Here is a 25,804-nt window from a genome sequence, read left to right as displayed (position 1 = left end):
ATAGTTCAAACTTCAGCCCAACCCATTAACAACGCTAAATTTAACAATGCTAAGTTATTTACTCTCTCACTTGATTGTCTATTTATCTCATTTATTTTATAAATTTATTTATTTATTAAATTAAAATAATTATTATTTAACTCTTTACAATTATTCCACTATAAAACAAAGATACAATGACAAAAGTCATCTCTCCCTCTTTCACTCTATTGCCCGATGACCATGATTATTTATTTATTTATTGTTTTATTTTATTAAATTAAATATATTATTATCTATAATTTTTTAGAGAAAATTCCCGATCACTACCATGTACTTTGGCTCGAGTGACAATTTGGTCTTCAAACTTTCAAAATGTGACAATCCAGTACTTATCGTTAACCAGTCGTTAAGTGGCATTTCAAAAGTCAAAAATGCACTTTGAATGCCATCTAGTTCTCTTTATCAACCATCCAAACGTTGACAAAAACTGAACAGTCCCAAATCCTAGCCTCTTCTATTCAAAAAAGTTGGTAACTGTTTAGAAGAATCTAGAATTTGGGGTTGTTGATTTTATTGTCAATGTTTAGATGGTTGATAAAGAGAATTAGATGGCATTCTTAGGACATTTTTGGCTTTTCCAATGTAACTTAACGATTGATTAACGGCAGGTACTGGATTGTCACATTTTGAAAGTTTGGATACTGAATTGTCGCATTTTAAAGTCTGGAAACCAAATTATCACTCGAGCCAAAATACAAGGTACTGATCAGGAATTTTCCCAAATTTTTATTTATTTTAAATAAATATTTTTTCCAATAAACTTTTAATGAAAAAAATTTACTCACAAGCTACTTACCATCATGTTTTGCCCCTGCAACGCAGGGCCCTTCCGCTAGTAATCCTATTAATCATTTGTTGGTTGAGGATGCAGTTCAATGCTCTTATGAAGCACCCCGTATAATTATATACATTCAAATAAGCTTCAATTCAACCCAAGTTTCATACACCCTCATAGATCCTGGAATTTCATGAACAGCCAAAACAGGATTATAGGTTGGATGCTACCCTTCTTTTTCTCCTTTCATCTCCTTATCTGCAAAATAGGAGGTCGAAGATAGGCTGCCAGAGAAGGATCTAGAAACTGCCTTTAAACTGGAGTCCATTACTCTTGCTTATCCTTAGCAGCTTTAACATATTGCTCTGCAAGTTTCTTCACTTTCTCCCCTTCCTTTATTAGGAAATTTGCATTCTTGGCCTTTACATGGTATTTCATAACTTTATCTGTTGTTTTAGCCACGGCCCATCTGTACTGGTCCACTGTGATCACACCACTTTTGCACAGTGGCCTGATGTGTTCTTTAATATACGCTTCCACCTGCAAGACAGAATTTGGATACACCAATCATTGTACAGAGAACCAGTAAACACAAGAAACATAATAGAATTGAGATGGCTAAATGTACATAAAAAAAATGAAAACAAAAGAAAAAAAAAAAAAAACTGACTTGACCACTAGATCTTTCAGTTGTCAGAAGGAAGTAAAAAAAGACAGGATACTTCACTATAATACCTTTATGGATATGGAATGGCTGAGGTCCAACTGCTTGTGATTTTTGGGGCTTGTCTCCTTCCTTAGTACAGTTTCTCTCGTTAGAGAATGCTTTGGTGAATTGTTTCCCACAGAAGAGTCATGTTCAACAGAAAATCTGCCTGTGACTGATATATTCTCTGTACTGTTCTCATTCTCATGATTGGGAATAGATGCTTTATTTGATCCACAAGTTTTATTTTCTGCAGGAGCTATTTCTTCAGATGACGCTTCCTTCTGGACCAACTTATCTGGCTCTCTTGATGCATTTATGGGAAACCTTTCTACCAGGGGTTCTTTGTCAGGGCCATATAACTCCTCACATTCTGCCATAGAAGGCTCTGCATCTCCATCTTGTAAAGATTCTAATGGAAGACTTTGTCTGCCAACCTTATCAGTTGAGTTTGAGCTTTGAATGTCACTATCTTTATGGCATTCCAACATGGGAGAATCCATTGACTCCTCAGCAACCCGTAATCTTCCATTATCTTTAAAATCTAGACCATTATTTTCTCTTTCAGAGTTGAGAGTGGAGAATACAACCTTCATTTTTGAATCACCTTCTTGTGGTTGTGACTTGGGTGCCCTCAAAGAAGTAGCACTGATATAATCTTCCTCTTCCAGATCATACTCAAAATCCCCATATATATCCAATTCTGGATGAGAATCCATATTGAATATATCTACAGGCCCATCCTCCTCTTGGACCTTTAATGAGGTGTCCTCTTCATCATCCTGCTCTTTCATTGGGCAATAAGGACTGTTTGGTGGGGACTCAGACAGAAGGCCTGCCAGTCTCAGTGCTTCTTCCACTGTTGGATCAAAAGAGGATTCTTTGGCAGCTGCTGGTTCTGTACTTCTTGCAATGTCTTCTGATGGAGGATTTAATTCTTTGGCTTCACTACCAGGTTTGCTGTTATTTCTATGTTGAGACAGAACCTGAGAGCAAAGATTCACATATACAAGCTTGCTGTTTGATCTATCAGCAATCTCCTTTTCAATGTTGACAGCATCTGCAATGGCCAACTCTGTGACTGCAGTTCTACAAATAATGGGAAGATTTGCTATCCTCAAGAAATGTTCTGTCAGGCGGTAAAGTTGTGCCTGTACAACAAACATTTCATAAATTATCTACAACTCAGATGGGCCAACTGATGTCGAAGGAAAGGAACCTTAAAAGTCATGAAGACAAACTCTACATTAATCTTGTTTGGAAATGTTATAAAAGATACTTAATCAGTTCTGAAGGGAAAAAAACTTATAGAAGTCATAAATAGTGCCTACGCAATTACATTATTAATAAAGGTCCATGCAAAAATTTATTAATTTCAGAGAATAAACAGATATTTCTGCTTAAGCATGTTAAAAACAGTCTAATGCATGAGGCGCTATATACCTGCCTAACTGATACTGGAACTTTATTATGGCGGATGGGTGCAAGTACTGGTCTCATATCTATCGGCAGTTGGGCCTGCTAAAATCAACCAAAGTTAAAACATTTCATATTGTTAGACATTTCTAAGATGAACTGGCATTTTAATCAATTTCAGCAAAAGAAATTTATTGACATTACAATAAAGGATAGTTGCCTACTTTGGTATACTATCAGCAAAAAAGGGTTATTGACATACCAATAAAGGATAATTGCCTTTGAGAACTGCAATATCTTCCTGTTTCATTTGAGCTGCATCCTTGCCTCCCATAGCGGTCTTTCTTGCAAGAACCTCCAGGGCCCATTTCCTTTTATCTATCTTTACATTATCAGATTTACTAGCAGTGTCCTTTGTATCTTGGGATTTCACTTTGGAACCACCTGACAAAGAAATGGAGTTCAGCCTGCTTGTGGGTCCATTGGGATGTATTTTCGAAGAATTAGACTCACATTTTAAGCTTGGAGCACCACCCTTTTTTCCCTTATCAACTGAAGGAATGGCTGTCATTGAAGGTGTCTGGACTGTATGATTGTCAAATTTTGGTTTAAAATTTTTTGTTGTTGAACTATCTTCTTTTATCTGTTCATTGTTGCTAATGCATGTAAGGGCTGAGAGAGGCTTGATATCATCCTTCCTAGGGAAGACAGATGTATCTGCTAGATACAACCTGGAAAGAATGGGATTTGAAGCCTCCCCTTCAGACCCTTTTTCCATCTCTGAGCTCTTTCTTAGGAGGTCAAGAACAGACTTTAGTGTTTCAACCTTTTCAGGCTTTGTAGTCCTCATGCACCGATGCTTCCAGAACTCAATTTCCCAATCCCTGTCCCATGCACGTCTCCGTCTTCCATTGCTTGTCCCATATATTTTCTTTGTTAGATTCTCACGGACCTTTCCTTTCTGCAACAATGACTTCTTTGACTTCACAAGAAAAGTATTTAACTGCTTAACTGGTTCAGTTTTGGGTCCTGCTATTGCAGCTCTGAATGCAGCAAGAAGTTTTGGATCAAAGATGTTATTTTTCCCAAAATCTTTTGAAGACTTGTTACGGACAGCTTCTCTAATTTCTTCTCTTAGTTTCTGGACTAGCACTGCAGACTCTTTGTCGTCTGAGGCTCTCCTCATTATCTTTTTAACTCTCAATCCAACTGCATTATCTCTTTCTTTTGAGGAGTTATCAGTAGGGTGTGGGTGCGTAGGCCTTCTGGAAGATCTATAGTCTGTCTCCTGAACTATACTCATAATGTCTGAAGGTGCAACTTCCTTATCTAAATGACCTTGCAACTTATTATTTTCACAAACTGCTAGCAAACTGGAACACTTTTGACTGTCATTCTGTACAGAATCACTAGCTTGAATCTCTTGATGTTCACCTTCACGCTCAGATCTGGCTTTCTTTGTGGAAGGGGAAACTTCCTTATCTAAATGATCATGCAACTTATTATTTTCACAAACTGCTATCGGACTAGAACATTTTTTAGTTTCATCCTGTACAGAATCACTAGCTTGACACTTAGGAATTTCTTGATGTTCTCCCTCAGATCTGGCTTTCTTTGTGGAAACCTTAGTCTTGATTTTATCACTGGTTTCTCTGTCCTCACATTCAGTATGGTCACCTATCTGAGCATCATCTCTGAAAAGACCAAGACCAGGAAAAGGGAATATTAAGGGCGGGATGGTAATTCAATATGCATTAAGAAGACAAGGAATACACATGTTCCAAGCCAAAGTAGAATTGCTCCAAAGGAGCCCAATGCCAATCTATAAACAATGTAAAGGCATTAAGCTTGCCCAAGTTACTGGTTTCACACAACTAAGCCAACCACATACAGCACATTAGACATAATCCTAATCAGTTCTTCCCTTTCTTTGTTGGTTGAACACATATACCAATAATACAGTGATATAATTTTTTTCCACAAAAAAAAGCAAAAGAAAACACACATCGGAGCAACTCTAAAAGAATGCCTTCAATCTCAAAAAACTAGAGTGCCAACCAAGAACTAACTTAGCTAATTTATCACAACAATGCCCCAAAGAAAAAAACAAAAGAATGAAGAAGAATGAAAAGAAACTCCTAGTTTTTTTTTTTTTTTTTTATAGGAAACAGTAGCTTCCATTAGAGAATTGAAAAGATTACAGGCTTACCACCCACAAAATGGATGGAAAAAGAAAATCAAAAACTTACAAACAGGCACAAAACAAAGCCTCCCTAGTAACTCCTTGCTTAGCTAAAGTGTCAGCCATTCCATTTGCTGACCTTCTTACCCATTTAAAATGCATCCCAATCTCCCTTGCTAAGCTAATAATCTCTCTTAGAGGCTGTCTAAGAGACCACACTCCCAGGTTTCCAGCTTGCATCCACCCTATTACCAGCTTGGAGTCTCCTTCCACTTCTAATTGCTGCATTCCCCATTGTTTCGCCAGTTTCAAACCTTGAAAGTAAGGCCATTACTTCTGCCCTTAATGAATCTCCCACCCCAATTGGGCCCGAGTAAAGGGCCAAGACTTTTCCTTCCACGTTTCTGTACACATCCCCAACTCCCAACTGACCTGGATTACCCAAGGAGCTTCCATCAAAGTTTAGTTTCACCCTGAACTGAGGCGGTGGTACCCAACACTCTTGTACCACAGGGGAGGAAGGCGAGGATATAGCTATAGCACCCCAATTTCTAATTAAGTCAGCTGAGGAGAAGTCCTTGAAGAGATGGTGTACATTCGGCCAATGCATAACCTTGATGGTGACAACCTCCACAAGTGCTTCCTTGGATTTTTCTTGCCCTAGGAAGATCCTATTGTTTATCTCTTCCCAAATTGACCATAGGATGGCTGCTCTTGTTATTCTCCACATTACTCTGCCCCTTTTCCTTGGTTGTCGGAAGAAGCTAGAGTCAAAAAGGTTCAGCACACCCGAGGGGGGGTTTCATCTGTAACCAAACAAAGAAGAGAACCAATCCCACAAATAATAAGCAAAAGGACAAGAAATCAAAAGATGAGTAGCTGTCTCACCATTTCTTAAGCAAAGATAACAGACATGTGGGGAAAGGTCTGGCCTTTTTCTTTGAAGTACATCCATAGTATTGATCTTTTGAAGAGCCACTACCCAGCAAAAAGCCCTAACCTTTGGCGGCACAGGAGAATACCAGATTTCTTTAGCAGGAAATGAGTCAGACATAAAAGAAGACTGAACTAAGGCGTTGAAAAAAGATGAACAAGAGAAAGTCCCTAAAGAGGACTCTTTCCAAATTCTACTATCTGGGCAGGAAAGATCTAGGAAAACTGAATTCAACACAGTGAATAACTCATCTGTAGAAGCCAATTCTGAGTCCCTCAACCCTCTTCTCAAACCCAAATCCCAAGCCCCCTCAGACACACAAAGTGAGGAGATGGTTTTGAATTTATTTAGAGAAAGAGAATACATTACCGGGGATCTATCCTTAAGGGGGGTGTTCCCAAGCCAAAGGTCCTCCCAAAACAGAATTTTATTACCTAAGCACACATCAAATCTGATGAAAGGCTAAAAGGAAGACAAGATTCCATAATTGCTTTCCAAGGGGAAAAATGAGAAGCCCTAGGGTTGACGCCAACATCCCATCCATTAGTTGCCATCCCATGAATACTTTTCACCACCAAGTGCCACAAACTGTCCTGCTCCAAAGGAAATCTCCACAACCACTTTCCTAACAAAGCTACATTTCTTAATCTGATATTGCCAATGCCTAGACCCCTCGCTTCCTTTTTCCTAGAAACTACTTCCCACTTCACTAAATGGTCATTTTTTGAGTCACCTGGTTCCCACAGAAAATCTCTCATGAGCTTTTCTAACTTATTGGCAACCTTGGAAGGAAGCTTAAAGGTAGACAGAAAATACACCGGAATGTTGGTTAGAGTGGACCTTATTAAAGTGATTCTACCCCCTAGTGAGATATAATTTCTCTTCCACCCTACTAGCTTCTTAGTGAATCTTTCTAAAACTGGGTACCAAAAGTTTTCTGTTCTGGGGTTTCCCCCCAGGGGCAGACCTAAATATACCAAAGGCCAACCACTTACCTCACAACCCAAAGCCCTAGCCACCAACTGCACTTCATTCCGTAAATTCACCCCCGCTACACAACTCCTGTTCCAATTGATTTTCAGTTTGGAGACTCTCTCAAAATGCATCATCACCAATCTCAAATTATCCATCACCTCAATTTCCCCTTCACAAAAGAGAATGATATCATCCGCAAACTATAGGTGAGTAACAATCACTTGTTGCCTCCCAACTCTCCATCCTTTTAGTAGATTTCTTGAATCAGCCCTAGAAATCAAGACACTTAGGACATCCACTACTAAGGTGAAGAGGAAAGGTGACAAAGGGTCTCCTTGTCTAAAGCCCCTCTTTGCAAGAAAGAAGTCCCTAGCTACTCCATTCACTAAGATTGCTAAGTGACAAGAGGTAAATACAACCCTTCATCCACTTACACTATCTCTCCCCAAAGCCTCTATTCTTCAACACTTCTAGCAAGAAATCCCAATCCACCAGATCATAAGCCTTTTCTAAGTCAAGTTTACAAAACAAACCCTTTTCTCCTTTCCTTTTTTTGTAATCCACACATTCATTAGCTATTAAAATCTGATCAATAATTTGTCTTGTTAGATAGTGTATGCCCTTAGCTCCAATCAGCATGATGTACATTATGACATTTATTGTAAATGAATAAAGTACAATATTTGATTCATGTTATTGTGGTATGTTTTTGTGTAATACCCTTAAACTGGACAAATATGAGATTCGTGTTAGTTTAGAATCTTCACAGTCGTTGGATAGATATGGGGAGACTTATCCTGCCAAGGCTGACATTGATGTACCGCCAAGTTGGTTGGGGTGGCTTGTCTCAACTGCCAGGGTGAGACCTGAGGTACATGCAGTGTGGGTTTTCTTAAAACCCTGAACCGGACCAAATTCCAGTATTGCCCTAGACCTTGGAGACAGATGGGCAAAACTGGAATGTTATGCCTAAGCCCTAGACTCGATTATGATACTGCACTAGGTGTCGGATTGGGCTGTCTTTGATGTGCCAAACAGTGAGATCCTTAGCAGGGGTCAAAACCTAGGTATGTTGGGACAACCCGAGAATTCATCTGAGTGGGTGATCAAAGTGACAAGATCAGCACATTTGTCGGACAAAGTGAACGATCAGGAAAATGCACTCTCTCTAATGGAAACCTAAACTGCCGGCAATGGATTTCAAATGTGTTTGAAATTTGGTTTTGCAAAATATATTTATATAGAGATATACTTATATATTATGGTTTCACAAATTGTTTGCAAAAGGTTTTAATTCCCAGGATCCATGTGAGTAGAGAGTGCAGTATTGTACCTTGCATCCGAGGGAGAGGTCCTCTCTTGTCGGGGCAGTGTTTGATCATTAAGGGCTGAGAAGTTAAGTGTAAGACCATTGAGGGTTATACCTGATGGGCTAATCTTGCATCTGCCCACAGTCCTTGGGCCTTCATAAGATGGCTGGACCCAAGGACCATTTAGTGTAAATGTTGGCCCCATTAAGAGCCCATAGTGATGGACTCAGGGGGTTCACTGTATTCAGCAGTGAATTCGGCCAGGCCTTGTAACAAAGGCTAGGCTGAACTCATGTGGCTGATGTGTAGATCAATGTTAGGGTCCCATGCCATACAAAGAGAGCCAAGCTAGCCAGCATTAAAAGGAAGTGAGCCTGAAAGCTTAATGGGCTTAAAGCCCATATCGAACTGGGTTAACTGGATCAATTAAATAGGGGCGGATTTGGGTTTGGATTAGCAGATAAGGATAAGAGGATAACTCTTATCCACTTAAAGAGTCTAGATCCAAATAAAGATTTAGATCAGGGAACTCCTAATTTGATTATGAATAAGTTGATCTTTATCTATAGATAAGGGATTATCCTTATCACTTAAAGAGTCCAGATCCAAATAAAGATTTGGATCAAGAGACTCCTAATTAGATTAGGAGGTTGTCTCTTTAAGGCTATAAATAGAGAGCAGGGCGGATCTGAAAAAGACACACAGACATTACAGAAGACAACTCAGTTTGACTGATTTTGCCTTTAGTGCTTTTTCTCCCTGCTCTTGCCGCCCTACCTTGTTCGATCTCCAATTCTTGGATCTGATCAAGATTTGATCTTGATATCGTTTCTTGCTAGAAGAAACAATTTTGAAGCTGTGCTCACTACCCCATTCGATTCTTGCTAAAGAATCACAAGTTCTTGGTGAAGAACTACCTGTTGATCCTACCTCATCCTAAGTTGTGTCATCTTCAGTGGAGGGAGGATTTGGTACACTCTTTGGGCATAAACACCTACGTTGGGAGGAGCTTTTTGCGTGGATTCCGTATCAGGTATATCCCTCCCTAATCTTGGTTTCAGATTTGGTCCGGTTTGGTTACAAGAACGAACCTTGAAAATTGAGTTTTCTAAATTGGTAATAGTATTCCCGGATGGGGGTAAAGAAATTTTTTGAAATTTCGCCCAACCTTCCTACAGGGTTCGGCCATCCATATGATGGAACTCCCATCCCTTCATGTCTCCCTTTCTCAAATGCCCCTTGATTCGGTGAGATTAAGGAAGGAAGGACTTTCTTGAGTCTTAGTGCAAGAACTTTAGAAATGATCATATACAGACTCCCAATCAGACTGATCGGTTTAAAGTCCTTGGGCTGAACTGCAGGCACCTTCTTAGGAATCAAAGCTATGAAAGTATCATTTGCACCAGCATTTATTTTTCCTCTTTCAAAGAATTCCAAGAAGACCTCCACTAGGTCATCACCTAAGATGTTCCAATAGTCTTGATAAAAAGCCATAGTGAATCCATCCGGGCCTGGGGCTTTTGATCTTGCCATAGAGAAAGCAGCCTCCTTTATTTCTTGAACCTCAAACGGTCTTTCCAGGGGTTCCAACAATTCCCTTTCTCCAACATGCCACTCAAAGTCGGTTAGAGTCTCTCTTACTCTACTGGGGCTGTCATAAATGGATTTAAAATGCTCCACAAAAGTTTTTGCAATCTCTTCCTCTCTTGTCAACATTGCCCCATTCCATTCCAAACTTTTCACTATGTTCTTCCTCTTACTTCCACTTGCCAAGCTAAGGAAAAATCTTGTATTACCATCTCTTTCTTTCAACCACTTGCATCTTGATTTTTGTCTCCAACTTATCTCTTCTTTTTTGAGAATTTCCTCCAAATCTTGTTTCAACTTCCATCTCTCTTCCCTTTTTTCACGACTCAATCCTCTCTCTACCTCAGCAACATCAAGTTCTTGAATCCTTTTACTAATAGCCTCCTTTCTGTCTTCAATTCTACCAAACTCTTCTTTGTTCCAAGCTTTGGTCTTGGCTTTTAGCTTTTGTAGCTTCTTATAAAATCTATATCCCTTCCATCTAAACTCCACCTGATCCTCTTCCCACCATTCTTTCACTTTCTTTTGAAAGTCTAGATGTAACAACCACATGTTTTCAAATCTAAAGGGGCAGGTCCTCCTCCTAGTCTTTCCTAAGATAGTCTAATTGGACAATGATCCGACGTAGGTCTAGGTAGTGCCCTCATCACCAAACCACCCCATACTTCCTCCTAATTTAAAGAGAATAAAAATCTGTCTAGTTTACAACAAAGGGGTTCTTCTTGAAAATTAGACCAGGTAAAATCAGTTTGCACCAACGGTAGCTCCCCCAATTCAAAAGAATCCACAAAACGGTTGAACTTCCTCATACTTGAGGTGATCCTATGGTTGGGGTTATTTGTTTCAGTTACAAACCTGATGACATTAAAATCCCCCCCCCCAAGCACCACGGACCCTCCCACAATCCCCTTATAGCTGTTAATTCCTCCCAAAACTCCTCCCTTTCTCTATACAAATTTGGCCCATAAACATTTGTTAAAGCCCATTCCAATCCATCAATTCTTCTTCTGAATTTCACTATAACCGTATAGTTACCAATTAATTCTTCTCTACAGTCCAAATCCTCGTTTTTCCAAATTGTTAGAATACCCCCTGAGGCCCCCCAAGACTGTGCAAGATTGGAAAGGGGAAGAAAGTTTCTAAAGAATATCACTCATCTGTTTCACCAGATATGGCAGGGACTTGACATGGAAATAATATGCATTGAAAAAATAAAGTACCTTGATATTTATCAAAAAAAAAAAAAAAAGTACCTGGCACGGACACACTATCATTAACTAAACTTATATCCATCAAAAAACCAAGTGAAACAGAGCAAGTCAAACCCATCTTCAAGAATCCAGGTAACATATGCATTCACATACTCAATTAATGTGCTCCTTTTTTTGCCAGGAGAAGGGCTGGAGCATGCTAAGGTCATTAATATCACAATATTATATTACTAAATAAAACATAAATCCTGAATATGTAAAACCAGGAAAAAAAGGCCATTACCCGATGTTGGCACCAGCTATCTGAGATCTTGGAGAGGTGGACCGGATAGTCCTACCCTTTGGCAATTTTTTATGCAAAGTGGTTGCTCTCAGACTCAAACCCATGTCTCACACTTGTCACCCCAAAATTTTATCATTATACCAAGCAATGGCCACTTGAATACGTAAAACCAGTATCATAATAAAAATCACACCAGAACCTCATCTAGAAAATCTACAGTAGTACAGTAAACAAAATAACTGCTGTAAGTAAAGAGCTCTGTGGTAGTTCACACTACAAATTTTATTGCTTTTATAATAAATAAAGTATAATATCCCTTTCATGGTTCATAAACACATTACCAATACCTGAATCCCCAGGGTTTACTCTACAGCCATCAAAGTTCATCTTAATTATGCCCAGTGGTAGGGGTGATAATTTGTAGCTCCACCTGGAAGTTTTAGGTGTTGTGTCAAGGCCTAGAAATTTCTAGGTGGGGCCTGGGCCCAATACTTTAGGCCTAGCCTGGCCTACAAACATGGTTTAAAATATCCATATATTTCCTAATATTTACATGACATTTCCATTTCCATGGGTACTGACACGAAATATTACTGGAATTGACATATTCATTAGTGTATCAACACTATGTGGAGTTAAGAGATGGTACAACATAAGTTGGCAACAATATTGTAGACATGTGGAGTAGCATTATTATAGCCTGCCTAATGAACATGATTACTACTTTGAGCCAGCTCAAAATTCTTTTCAAATATGAAGATTAAATCTTAGTTTTGTTTGTGTAATAGATTATTTGGTCGGTGTATTAGAATCATTTGCTTGAAGTCACTCTATCATGCAGTTCACAGGACAACTTTGCAACATATTATTCTGTCTATTAACCTCAGTTTCTTAGCTTCTTTTATGTTTTGCGACAAGACAGTTATTTAAATGTGCACCTATGTTTCTTTTATCATTTCATAAAATATCATTCTATATTTTGCAGATTTCACAATGTTTTTCCATTGACATCAACATTATATATATATACATGCAATATGACACATAATACATATTATATTTTATATTCTATATTTAAAATATTAGCACTGTTTTCAAAACCGGACCGAATCGGACGGTCGGACCGGAAAAACCGGGAACCGGTCACCTAACCGGTTCTGTTTTCCTCCAAAACCGCTTTTTCCTCTAAAACCGTTGATTTTGGTCAGCAAGCCACTGAACCGGCTGGCTAACAGTTCGAACCGTTCGAACGGTTTTGACCGTTTTTCAATTTTTACATTTTTTTATTTTTTTGTCAGAACGGGCCGGTCGTTCGGGTCGAACGGTCGGACTGTTCGAACCGGTAACCGGACCCCTGATCGGTTCGGTCACCGGTTCGTTTTTAAAAACCATGAATATTAGGCTCAAAAGCCTGGCTCTGCTTGGCCCATGATCACCCCTACCAATGGGGTGGAGAACCATGCTATAATGGGTCTGTAGCATGTAGATGATGTTGATGCCACAGTAGACCAGACTCTAAGGATATCATTTGTAGTAAAGGAGAAGTCTTCTCTTGTCTTAAATTCAATCAATGACTCTAACATTCATCAAGCTAATTATTGATCCTAGACTGATGTTTACCTTGGAATGTTCTCACATTTCATTCCTCCCAAATGGTCCATATTATGGGCCACTCTTGTACATCTCCACAAGGTTTTCCCTCTTTTCTTTCTTGGGGAGAAAAGGCATAGTCAAAACAAAGTGGCTTCATCCAACAGGAGGAACCACCTAGCATCAAATAAAGTAAAAAAAAAAAAAAAAGCTCCCAAATACTGTTTACCAACTGACAGCAGATAGGTTGCATGTTTATTTTATTTTATTTTTTTACTTTTCTATTTCAAAGTTGTTGTTTTTCATTTTAGGTTTAATGGTTAACCATGTAGAAGGAAATAGGCAACCCACATGTCTACCGAGAGTGACAAAACAAAATGTTAATGTATCTTCTATCCTAATTTTTCATAAGAGGTCATGTTAATGTCAGTATTCCCCTACATTTGAACAAGAAAAACAAAACAGAGATTCCACTATTGAATTAAGAAGACTGTAGGAAGTAGGAACACCTCTTTGGTAATCAAGGCTTTCTTTGGACATGAAAGTCCAGTCTAAGAGAAAAAGTGTTTATAATTGCAACTGCTGCCTAAATCCAAACAAAACGTAGCTTTAAAAGAATCTTCCCAGGTGTGTGCATGTTTAAAGTTGTAATCCAAGAAAACAATAGCTGGATGCTAGTAAGTAGTAGTAAACAACCAAGAAGTTGTTTAACAGGAAAAAAGTAAAGCTCTTTTAATGACTAGTGACCTGGAACTTGTAAACTTTCTCTTCAAGCTAGTTACTCCATCAACACCCACATTATCATTAGGATCCACATCCACCCTGTCAACTGAAAAATTGCAGCAAAGAGGTGAATGAGCTAATGTAAGAAAAGTAGTATTACAAGTTGAACAAAATGTTTTAAAATGTGGATGGTATCAGTAAGACAAGCCAATTGGGTCAACTTGCAGGTTTACCAAGTCAATCAAGACAAGTTATTGAGCTCAAGTAAACATCATATATCAAGTCCTGGCTAAGGTTTAAATTGTCCCTATGACTAATCTGGACAGTTTTCAACCAGTAAATTCAAACTTTTGTATGCATATCTGGATCTGAGATAAAAAACTGTTTAGAAACTCTGGTTAGTGAATTGACATCCAGTGGCTGATCTAGTTGTGGTTTTAAAAGATAGGTTTCACGTATCCAGCCTATCCCTCCCAATGCCCTGGATAGCTGAGACAGGCATTGGGTAATAGTCCTTTCAGCAAAGAAAGAAAAGTAGAAGCCACACAATACTCCTATACCTGACAAAGAGGATTCTTCTAAAGAATTGTGCTGCTGTACATCCCCAGCCACTATATTTGCATCATCCACCTTGTCAACTAGAATCATTTCAAAATTTCAATAAAGAAGTAGAATATGTCAAACATATAAAGAATTCAGATGCACACCATAAACCACTGGATTAAAATTAGGATAGAAGATACAATCTTATAATGGATTTTTTTTTTTTGATAAATCTTATGATGGATGATTACCTGACAAAGAAGATCCAAAAGATAAGCCAAGATGAAGATCAATATCAGATTCAGTTCCAGATGGTTCAATCTTAAAAAAGGATTTAGCATAGAGGAGATGCGAAGAAGTTTCACACTCACTGTGACCGTTTGGTTCACAAATCTCATTATCAACATTTTTTGTATCAAACTGACTAAGAACAGAAGAGTTGTCAGATAAAGTGAAGGATGGGTTTTGTGTTAATGATAATGCTAACGATGTTTCCTCTGCCCCAACATTTGTTTGAATACTAGTACTCTCCTTTAATTGTGCTTCCAGCTTGGGACTACTTGCATTGGAATTAATTAACAATGTTTCTATCTTTGGGTCCTTGTTGATTTCTAGGAGTGACAGAAAGTCCTCACTTGATCCTCCATCCAACTGCATTTCTCCAACCATTGAGACCACAACAGCTGTCTCTCCAGTATCAGCAACCGAGACTGATACCTTTCCAGAAAACATAGCATCAACAGGATGTTCTTGAACAATATCTGGATCACATTGGTTGTTTGGTCTTTGTACTGAAATCACATCTGATTTTTTTGGCACTTCATCAATTACACACCTATGTAAACCAAAAAATAATAATAACAGATGGTTAACAAAATGACACCTGGGGTATTCTTTAAGAAAATGGGAAATCCTGCCAACACTACACAGCTCACATGCATGCAAGGATTCAAGGGGGAAATTTGAGAGAAACCCATACCATAGATCCTACATACAAGATCCTTAAAAGTAAAATAAATACATAACCAAGCAATCAGTCTAGCTGTATCATATGAATGGGAACCAAGTAAAGACTTATTTTTCCTTAGTTGCCACCATTCTTCCCTAATTACCTTACTGTATACTTTGGATGACTAGTAATTATATGAATTTTTTTTTCATACTAATTACTTGAACTTTAGATATATCATAGTTAAGATATAAATTGAAAATTAACAAAAGTAACAATATGACTAAAAATAAACTTAAATACTTGTACTAAATGTGCACATGCAAAAATTTTAAATTACAATAATTACTAAATTTTGTGTTCCATTTCTGTCTTAAATAAAATAATTTTTATTTTAACAATTATTTTTATTTAATATGATGATTATGTAACATTAGAAATGCTCCGAAATGTCTTTGAAAAAATTCTATACTTTTGTATTTTTGTGTTCGATATTTTTTTAAAATATTTATTATTCAATTATGACATCATGAATTTCTTTGAAAAGTTGGATCATTGACCCATCATTTAAATAAGAAAATAGCTTTGCTTTCAGATCAGTTTTAAATTATATATTTCATCTACATTATATAAATAATATTTACTTATCACACTTAATTTTGTTTGACATAATTAATATATAATTTTTTATATTCTTTTGATTACTTGTACCTTTTTATTACTTTTTAAATATTTATTATTTAACTATCATATCATCAATTAATCCATTTGACCTAAACCACTAACCCACGACCCAAAGAAAAAGTTTGGTTTCTAGGTTGACATTAAATTTTGTATTACATTTCCATTATTGACAAAATTATATCTTATGTATAATATTTATTTTTGTTCAATATAATAAATGTATAATATTATAGATGTACCCAACATTTTATTTTTTATAAGTATATAAAATTATATCTTATGTACAACATTTATTTTTGTGATGCATTGTATTTTCTATTTTTAAATATTTTATTATTTGACTATGACATCGTTTCATTTCTAGGATGATTTTAATTTTAGCATTCCATTTTCATCATTTATAAAAATACTTCTTACATTTCATACTTATTTTTGTTCAGTATAATGAATATACAGCATTAGTGACATGCCCAATTCTTTTTAATTTTTTGTATTATATATTTTATTTTTTATTATTTAATTATGGCATTATTTATTAATGCATTTGACCCCAAATGGTTGAATTGCTTACCCACCACCAAGAGGGAAGAAAATGGTTTTGTTTTCAAATTATTTTTCAAAATATTTATTTTTATACTATTAAAATTAAAGTTGTGGATTTAATTAGTAGAATTTAAAAATGAGAAAAATATATCTTAAATATAGGATTTAATAAGAGAATATACCTTATATATGAGATTTAATGAGAGATAATAGGAAAATAGTTTTACTTCCAATTGGTTTTAAATAAATTTTACATTCCATTTCCATCATTAATAAAAAATATTTCTTATTTATCATCAATGCTTTCAACCTATTGTTGACCTAGCTGCCTTGATCTTGGGTTTAGTTCTGTTGAAACTCCCCAGTTAAAAACCGTCTAACCCGGGCGGTTCAACCATTGCCCTATTCGACCCAGTAACCAGGTTGCAAGTTGTGCACTTAATTATATGCAAACTTTTGGAAGCCATAACTTTGCACTTTGATGTCTGATTGGGGTTATCTTTTTTTTTATTTTGAGTAACTTTTCAAGATCTATACGTCCCAAGGGTCTTAGGCGCCTTGCCTTGCTATTTTCACGAGAAAACCCATTTTCTTGCCCCAAATTGCAATTTTAATATTTTTTATAAATAAAATAAAATAAAATCTAAATTAAAAAACATAAATAAATGTAACATAATGCATATATTATATGTAATATATGTACAATATAATTATACTATTTATTGATAAAATATATACTTTTTACCCACCCACACATAGTGTTGGCACAGAACGGTTTGACCTTGATAGTCGAACCGGTGACCTGTGACCTAAAGGCAAAAGCGGGTCGATCTCCGGGTCAGTTTTTAAAACATTGTTTATCATACCTATTATTGTTTAATATGTCAAATATATAATGTTAAAAACGTTCCCATTTTTTTAAATTCTATATTTTTTTATATTTTATATATTTTTGAATTTTATTATTTAATTGTGGCAACATGGATTGGCCCATTTGACCCAAATTGTTTAATTTCTTACCACCACCTAGATGAAAACACTATTTTTTCTAGGTAGATATTAAACGTATAAGCTTTTATGTTATTGAAATTATTAATTTATTATGTATAGATTTAATTATAGAATTTAATGATGAGAAAAAACAAAAAAAGCCTTAAATATATGATTCAATGAAGGTGAATGCAAATTAATACCTTAAATGTTGGATTTAATGAGAGAGAATTGAATGCATTGAAAATCTTAAAATTACCTCTTTTCAACTCATTTAATATCAATAACCAACTACCCTATTTGCCTTCATTTTTTATCAATAAAATTAAATATAGAGAGGTAAGTTTTGTCTTCAGAAAATTCCAGAAATATTCTCGAGGCTATTTGTACTTTTTAAAGTAGTAAAAATTAGTAATTATTTTACTAGAGTATCCTATTGTTATTTTTTTCTTTTTTTCTTTTCCTTTCCTTTTTTATTATTAATATTATGGACGCTTCTTTACATTGAGATAAAGATTTATAACATGACCATTGATCTCATCCAGATTCCAAGGAAGGGGAATGTTGCCGAACCCCTTAATCTAAGGGTAGACCAGAATTAGGAATTAATGTTAAATCCATTATCCCTTTATTTTACTTTAATAACATTCCAGAATCTAAATATGAAAGGGATAAATTCACAAGTACAAAATACACTAAGCAAAGTTGACTGACAAGAAAAAATATATTGGTTCTTCTGATTCTGAATTACCTTGGGCATAACCATGAACTCTCAGATACACCTTCTGGAACAAAACCCACACAAAAAGCATGGTACCTGTCTCATCACAATTTGGGGCTTGTTATCATTAAAAAACTAATTTGATGGATCAACACAATTTAATGGATGCATTCAATAGATACAACAGCACGTAGAAATTACAGATACGAATATGATTTCATTATGTAGTTTCCTGTAACTCTTTCTGCATCTGAAGGGTCCGTACATAATTAAGTATCTACATACCAATGAAGCATAAATAACAATACATGGGTAATAAATCAAATTTTAGTTAATAATCATCGATTGATAATTATACAGAAAATTTGATAACTATGCTAACAATTGAAAATTACTAATCCTGAAGTTAATTACTTAGTATTCCTCTGCCAATCTTCTATCAATAGGATGTATTCCTTCTTCTTTCTTCACTTATACAAGGTGTATATGTTCTGAACTCATAAAAGGAATCCAACATAAACAAGCCACTTGGTCAAAAGTTATGAGTATCTTCCACCTTCACTATTTATGATCCATCAAAGATTCTTTACATGCTAAAATAAATTCCCATTACATGGAATGAAGGAAAGTTCTGCAGAGAAAAAATGATGGGAGATAAAACAGATAGTACATGAGAGGGCCATAAACTGAAAGTCTGAAACCATTCATAAAAAAAACTTAAGAGAGAATTCCAAAACCTTTTGGATTAAAAAATACTAGAAATCATAAAGTTCATTTAATTTGATGATTATCACAGATAAGCCATTATTTCACCCCTCAACCAACATGAATCAACAATTTGAGGATCACCCCTCAACCATGAATCTGGTTCTGCCATCATCATCATCTAAGCCATGTCCCAACTCCCAACTATATGGGGTCAGCTACATGAATCTGGTTCTGCCATTCCATACCATCAAGTATCATATCTATTATTAAATTATGGGCCCTTAAATCATTTCTCATTACTTCAAACCATATTCCTTTTGGTCTGCATAGCTCTTCTAGCTCCTTCAACTTGTAACAGAGCACTTCCTCTTAATAGTACAGTAGATGGTTTGACTTAATTAGTCAAATTCTTCTTTGCTAATCCTCTGCAACTTGGTATGACTTGACCCTCTCCAACTTGGTTCTGACCAATGTTTAGGAAACCAGATCGGACTGGCCAGTTGGACTGATTTAACCGTGACTCGGGGCCCTGGTCGGTTTGGTCACACCCCAAGAACCAGAATTGCTAAAAACCTGGTGAAAACGGATGACCGGCCAGTTTAACCAAAAAATTGGTGAACCGGTTCTGATTTCATGAAACCACCCTGGCTATGAAATAATTGAAATTTCAAAACATATGTGCCTCTCCCTTCAGTTCTGTGCATGGTCCGGTTCTCTGAACATTGGTTCTAACAATTGTGGAAATTATATTCTCACAAAGAATCTCTGACTTCATCATTATGAGAAATGGTAGTGGCACAATTTTTTTTTCCTTTTACCAAAAACAAGAGCATCAGTACCTCACATTTAGAACATTGTACTAGAAAACATTGTACCGCCAACACTGCTCAACCATCATATCCATAGCACAAAAATTATTTTCAGCTCAGTAGATAAATGAGTTAAATGAGCTTGGCATAGGTCTAATGATTTCACCCCTTGATCTCTAGATTCTGTGAAACTCCGAAATACAGTATTTAAATAGCACATATTTCATAAATTGGCATAAAATCTCTGACACCTTCAATGAGCTGCATCAGAATGGTCAAAGCAAGCAATGATACTAAATTCCTATAGGGCAAATGAATGGTCAAGTAAAACAAACTTAAATACGATGACAACATTGTACATTCTCAATTCTTTGAATTCTTTGAAACTTCATGCAATTGATTAGAATATAGCTAAAAGCAATTATGTTGTACTAGAGAAGCTAATGTAGGTAAAGTAACAAGATTGCATGATATAAAAATCTAATCTGAATGCACCGCTATCCATTCTAAACTAATGGTATTGATTTTTGTTATTTTGATCAGGCAACTAATGGTATTAGTATGTCCATACAGAGTAGGTCTTTGCTAGTAGAAGAAATGCATTTACCATATATCACATGAATCACAAGCAATTGATGTATCAAGATTTGAATCCTCCTTAATTGTTGCCAGACCACTTCGTATTTTGCAACTATCTCCGTCCAAACAGGTAACTGCCTAAAAAAATGAGAAACCATACAAGAATGAGATGGAAAGAAAACCTTTAACTCATTCATCAAAAAATAAAAACCTTTAACTATAAATAGCAACAAAACCATCAGGAGACCGACACAGAGGACAATTACATTTTCATCAATGTAATATGATGGAAAAGAAAGAGTATTATTCTTTCCTTGAATGCACCAGTCATCCTCTCTGCATAGACAAAGAAATACCATAGAAGCCATTAGTGATGACACCCAGTAGTACTCAACAGTCTTTCTATGCAAAGTAATAGCCAAAAGACCTAGTAATTAACTCATGCACGTGCCTCCATTTTTCAAAATCTGAAATTCTAGAATCTACATGTCAAATCTTATAATCACCAGATGGCACATTCAGAAGGAAGCTTAATTAGGAAGAAACCACAATTAGGAATGCCCTTCTAGGGAAATAATTATGAAGATTGGGTAGGAGCAACAAGCCTTATGGGGGAGAGTAGGGGTAGGAAAATTCAGGAAGGCAAACTTTGGATGGATACCAAAAGCAGTCTCTCTCTTTTTAATCAATAACAAACAGATTGTATTCATTGACAAAATCTTTCTACCACCCAGAATTAGGAATGCAAATTAGGAGGTATAATGATGTCCTTCACAACATCAATCAAGCAATAGAGAAGTTTTAAACATTCAAACCCAGCCCAGGTATGCAAGAACCTCATTCTTCATCTTCTTGCTCAGAGCTGAGTCAGGAGGAAGTCTCGAAGAGGGAGTTGGTAGTAAAGGAAGTGAGTGAGGGTAGAGTAGAAAAGGTGAAAGAAGGGTCGAACAACAAAACCAAGGAAGGGGAGGAAGGAAGCAACAATGAGGTAGGAAGTGGCTTATCAGAAGTTGAGGGCGAGAAGGGGATTGATTTGGAATTCCAAGACACATTGATTAGGAACGATGCTGATTATGGGGTACAAAGTGGTTGTTGGAAGACTGGGAATGGAATTGGGTCGCAGGGGCAAGGAGAAGAGTATGGCTCGAAGTGGTGAGGCTTCAGAGATCCCAAAGAAGACCAGAGTTTCAAACAAGCTCAATGTGGTTCATGTTACGAAGGTATTCTCAAGGTTGAAAGATGGTTTGGTGGGAGCTGGACTGACTGATCAAAGGTATTCTCCCTCGTTATGGATGACTGATCAAAGGTATGACAGTGGTTAGTTGAGGTGTCTCCTGATCATCAACCTTAATTGCACCACCACTATTTTTTATATTTTTTACTAAACTTTCATACATTTTTTCTGTGTTAGCCCAACTTATCCTTGAATCTTCCGAATCTAAAGCAGCTCTCACTGCCCTAACTTTACATTCAGCTATTTTATTCTTTATCAATTAAAACTATATCATCAACAAACAACATACACCAAGGGACTCCCTCCTGTAAATCTTTAGTTACTTTACCCATAATTAATGCAAAAATACATGGACCAATTGCTGACCCTTGTTATAAACCCATCATTATTGGAAATTCTATCATCTTCCCTTCCTGAGTTTTTACCCTGGCTACTATCCCTTCATATACATGTTACACAGTGTATGCCCTTAGCTCTAATCAGATTGATGTATATAAACATTTATTGTAAATGAATAAAAGTACATAATTGATTCATGTTATATATGGTGTATTTCTGTGTAATTGCCCTTAAACTGGACACTTATGAGACTCGTGTTAGTTTAGAATGTTCTCAGCCGTTGGAAAGACTTGGGGAAGTTTATCCTGCCAAGGCTAACACTAATGTGCTGCCAAGTAGGTTGGGGTAACTATCTCAGCTGCCAAGGTTAGACCCGAAGCACATGTAGTGTGTGTTTGTTTGAAACAATGAACCCGGACCATTTTCCAGTTATGCCATGGACCTTGGAGATTGGTGGGCAAAACTAGAAAGTTACACCTAACCCCTAGACTCAATTATGGTACTATACTAGGTGCCGAATTGGGTTGTCTTTAATATGCCAATCAGTGAGATCCTTAGAGGGGGTCAAAACCTGGGTATGCTGGGGCAGTCTGAGAATTCACTCGAGTGGGTGAACATAGTGACAAGATCAGCCCCTTTGTCGGACAAAGTGAATGATCGGGATTGCACTCTCTCTGATGGAAACCAAAACTACTGGCAGTTGATTTCAAACTTGTTTGAGATTTGTTTTGCAAAAAAATATATTTATATGAAAATATATATATATATATATATATATATTTTTATGTTTTAAGAAAAATGTTTGCAAAAGATTTAATTCCCGGGATCCATCTGAGCAGAGAGTGCAACACTGTACCTTGCAGCCAAGGGACGAGTCCTCTCTTGTCGAGCAGTGTTTGATCATTAAGGGTTGAGAGGTTAAGTGTAAGACCATTTAGGGTTTTTATACCTGATAGGCTATATCTCACTTAAGTCCATTGTCCTTCGGCCTTCATAGGATGGCTGGACCTAAGGACCATTTAGTGTAAATGTTGGGCCCATTAAGAGCCCATAGTGATGGGCTCAGGAATTCACTGTGTCAACAGTGAATTCGGCTAGGCTTTGTTACAAAAGCTAGGCTGAACCCATATGGACTTTTGTGAGGTAATTGTTAGGGTCCCACACCATACAAAGAGAACCAAATTAGCTAGCAATTAATAAGGGACGTGAGCTACCTGCTTAATGGGCCTAAAGCCCAATGATTAATTGGATTAATTAGGGTGTCACATGACAACTTAAGCAATCATGTGACATGAGCGAATTTGGGTATGGATATGGGTTTGGATCAGCAGATGGGATAAGATGATAAGCCTTATCCACTTAAACAGTCCAGATCCAAATAAAGAATTGGATTAGGAAACTTCTAATTGGATTAGGAGAGCTGCTCTTTAAGGTTTATAAATAGGAGAGGGTGAACTTCTCCAGTACACACACATCACTGCTCTCAGTTCTCCCTCTCTCCTTCTGCTTTTGCCGCCATACATACCCAATTCGTTCTCCACCTTTTGGAATGATAGAGATCAGTTCCTACCTCTGATTCTGCAAGAAAATCATATCGGATTTCGTGCTCATACTCCCTTGCTCGATCCAAGTTGTTGGATTGCAATTCTTGTTGAAGGACTGCACTGTTGAACCTGCTTCATCCTAAGCTGCACCATCTTCAGTGGAAGCAGGTTTTGGTACCCTCTTTGGGCGTACTTTGGGAACTACACGTGTGGATTCCATATCAGGTATTCTTCTCCATTTCTTTTGGTTTCAGATCTGGTCCGGTTTGGTTCAAAAACGATCATTGAAAATGCAAATTTTCTAAAACTGGGAATACGATTCCTGGAAGGGAGAAAAGAAATTTTTGAAATTTCGCCCAGCCATCTAGCATGGTTCGGCCATCCATATGATGGATTTCCCCTTCCTTCAGTGGTATCAGAGCCAAGTTCAATCTTGAACCAAATTTAGATCAAATTTGAAGCAGATAGAAATCGGTAGAATGGTTCTTAGTTTTGAGCGATTTGATCTAAAATTAATTTTATAATATCCTGCAATATTTTTAGAATTGTTCTATTATTGTTTCTTGAATTTTTGGGCTGTTGGTGTGATGGAAATCGAATTCTTTATTGGCGCCAAGATTTGTGCACCTTGCAATTTATTTATTCAATTTTGGTCTGTAAATAATTTTTTTATTTTTAGACAAAATGTATTAGGATTTATTCTGATATAATTAATAGAAAATTAGGTTTTTCTTTTTTTTTACATTGGAAGACTTGCTGGAGCACGCAGAGAAGGAGAAATTTTGCAAAAAAGAAATCTACAATCTAATTAACAATTTCTTGCAGTTTGCAGTTCGTCCGGATCAAATTCAGACCATCACACTTGCAGCCCTACGTTATGTGTTTCTTGCTGTGATTGAATGTCAATTTCAACTGTTAATAATTTCATATCAAAATCTTGGAAATTGTAACATGTTTTGGACACCAAACCCTAGGCCGAATTGACCTAGTTTGGTCCAAACTAGTTAGACCAAACCCATGGTTTGATGGGGTCTGATCTCAACCCCATGGGTCATGTTTTAAGTGGCTTAAATTCGGTTATGGGCCAAGGGTTTGATAGTCCATCACATGATACAATTCGGCCCTCCCTTGTAAGACCTAATTTTGCTAAGTTAAAGCAACATCAGGCCATTTTCAACATAACTGCTATATGGGCCAAACTACTTTTTGCAGTTTAGCCCATATACCTAGATGTTGTTATTTGATAATACATGGGCTTAATGGGCTGATTGTGTGTTAACTTAAACTAATTAGGATCTTTACAATTTATTAATTGATTGGATCAATTTGTGGATGTTAATGTATGTGATGTGCTGAATATGATTCGTACATGGGCCATAAGTGCTTGGCCCATGTTTAATCGTATATGGCTCTCTGCAAACATCATGGCTGAATGCACATCATTGCCATGATGCCCACAGATCATTGGATGATCTCCCTTCTCAATGGGCCCCTGGTCAGTTCCCCCAAGAGGAACCCTACGAAACCCTAGTTCGTTTTGGGCCCATTTGAATCTGACTTTATGAAAGTTAGTGGAAGACACTTTGGTATGACCTAAATCAAACCTAGGGACTGTATTAATTTGTTCCCTCCAGATTAATATAAGTGCAAGTGATAGGGAATATCATATGATGAATTTTCTATAGGCCTTTCGTCATTAGCATGAAGGCGGGCTGAATTGGTGGGTGGAGATGCACCATAAAATTGGGCTATCCACTTGCTGGTCCAGTCGATTGGATTGCTTCATGAGATGATAGGGGCGCCATAGACCGATGTAGGAAAGGCCTATCCTAAAATGGAAGACTCTTTTCACGGTACCTTGGGGTCCATGATATGACGAGTTAGCACTTACTAGATAGAAAGGTTTAACCTAAAATGGCAATGAACCTTGTCTAATAGAGGCGAGGCCAAAGGGAAAGCTCTTTTTTTTATCAATAATAGTAATTTTATTAAAAGAGATATGAAAAATACAACCAAAATGGAGGGGTAAAAAGTCTTAACCCTCCCTATCCAAACTGAAAACACATATTACAAGATAGCCCAAAAGAAATTTGTTCTTCCCACCCCCTGTTTAGCCAAAGTGTCAGCCATGGTGTTAGTACTCCTCTTGGCCCATTGAACCCTTATAATCATGTTCTAAGTTAGCTGATTAATTTTCTTCCTTTCGTTTGAGAACTTCCATAGGCTAGACTCTTCCTTCTGCAACCAACAAAGGGAAAGCTCATTGGGTGAGTGGATGTGATCCTTCACAGAAAGTGGTGGGGTTTTTTAGCTGAAACAGTTGGCTCCATGCACCTATGTGATTTCCCACATTTCCAGAGACATGTACCATGTCTCCGTCACTGAGATAGGAGGGAAATCTCAGAGATGAACAAATGGAGATGGAAC

General features: G+C 36.9%; 1 protein-coding gene across 5 annotated transcripts in view; it reads right to left on the bottom strand.

Annotated features, from left to right (window-relative positions):
- Positions 1 to 810: 810 nt before the first annotated feature.
- The window catches only part of LOC104604790 (RING/U-box protein), a 38,340-nt gene continuing 13,346 nt past the window's right edge, over positions 811 to 25,804 (bottom strand). The window contains exons 6-16 of one of the 5 annotated variants that reach the window (XM_010269319.3): positions 20,527 to 20,596; positions 20,289 to 20,398; positions 18,195 to 18,260; positions 14,529 to 15,112; positions 14,295 to 14,372; positions 13,759 to 13,840; positions 3,453 to 4,633; positions 3,202 to 3,383; positions 2,967 to 3,044; positions 1,553 to 2,674; positions 811 to 1,357 (exon numbers count right to left, since the gene is read on the bottom strand). In XM_010269319.3, the coding sequence (XP_010267621.1) occupies positions 1,145 to 1,357; positions 1,553 to 2,674; positions 2,967 to 3,044; positions 3,202 to 3,383; positions 3,453 to 4,633; positions 13,759 to 13,840; positions 14,295 to 14,372; positions 14,529 to 15,112; positions 18,195 to 18,260; positions 20,289 to 20,398; positions 20,527 to 20,596 (3,766 nt within the window). In that variant the 3' untranslated portion in view covers positions 811 to 1,144. Of the gene's footprint in view, positions 1,358 to 1,552; positions 2,675 to 2,966; positions 3,045 to 3,201; positions 4,634 to 13,758; positions 13,841 to 14,294; positions 14,373 to 14,528; positions 15,113 to 18,194; positions 18,261 to 20,288; positions 20,399 to 20,526; positions 20,597 to 25,804 lie in introns of all 5 variants that reach the window. The other 4 variants (XM_088896109.1, XM_088896110.1, XM_010269316.3 and 1 more) reach the window with 4 other exon arrangements.

This window comes from Nelumbo nucifera, chromosome 1, assembly GCF_055504915.1.
Source record: "Nelumbo nucifera cultivar China Antique chromosome 1, China Antique-T2T, whole genome shotgun sequence".
Lineage (NCBI taxonomy): Eukaryota > Viridiplantae > Streptophyta > Magnoliopsida > Proteales > Nelumbonaceae > Nelumbo > Nelumbo nucifera.
Note: the sequence above shows the minus strand (reverse complement) of the source record. Positions and strands in the feature narration are given on the sequence as shown.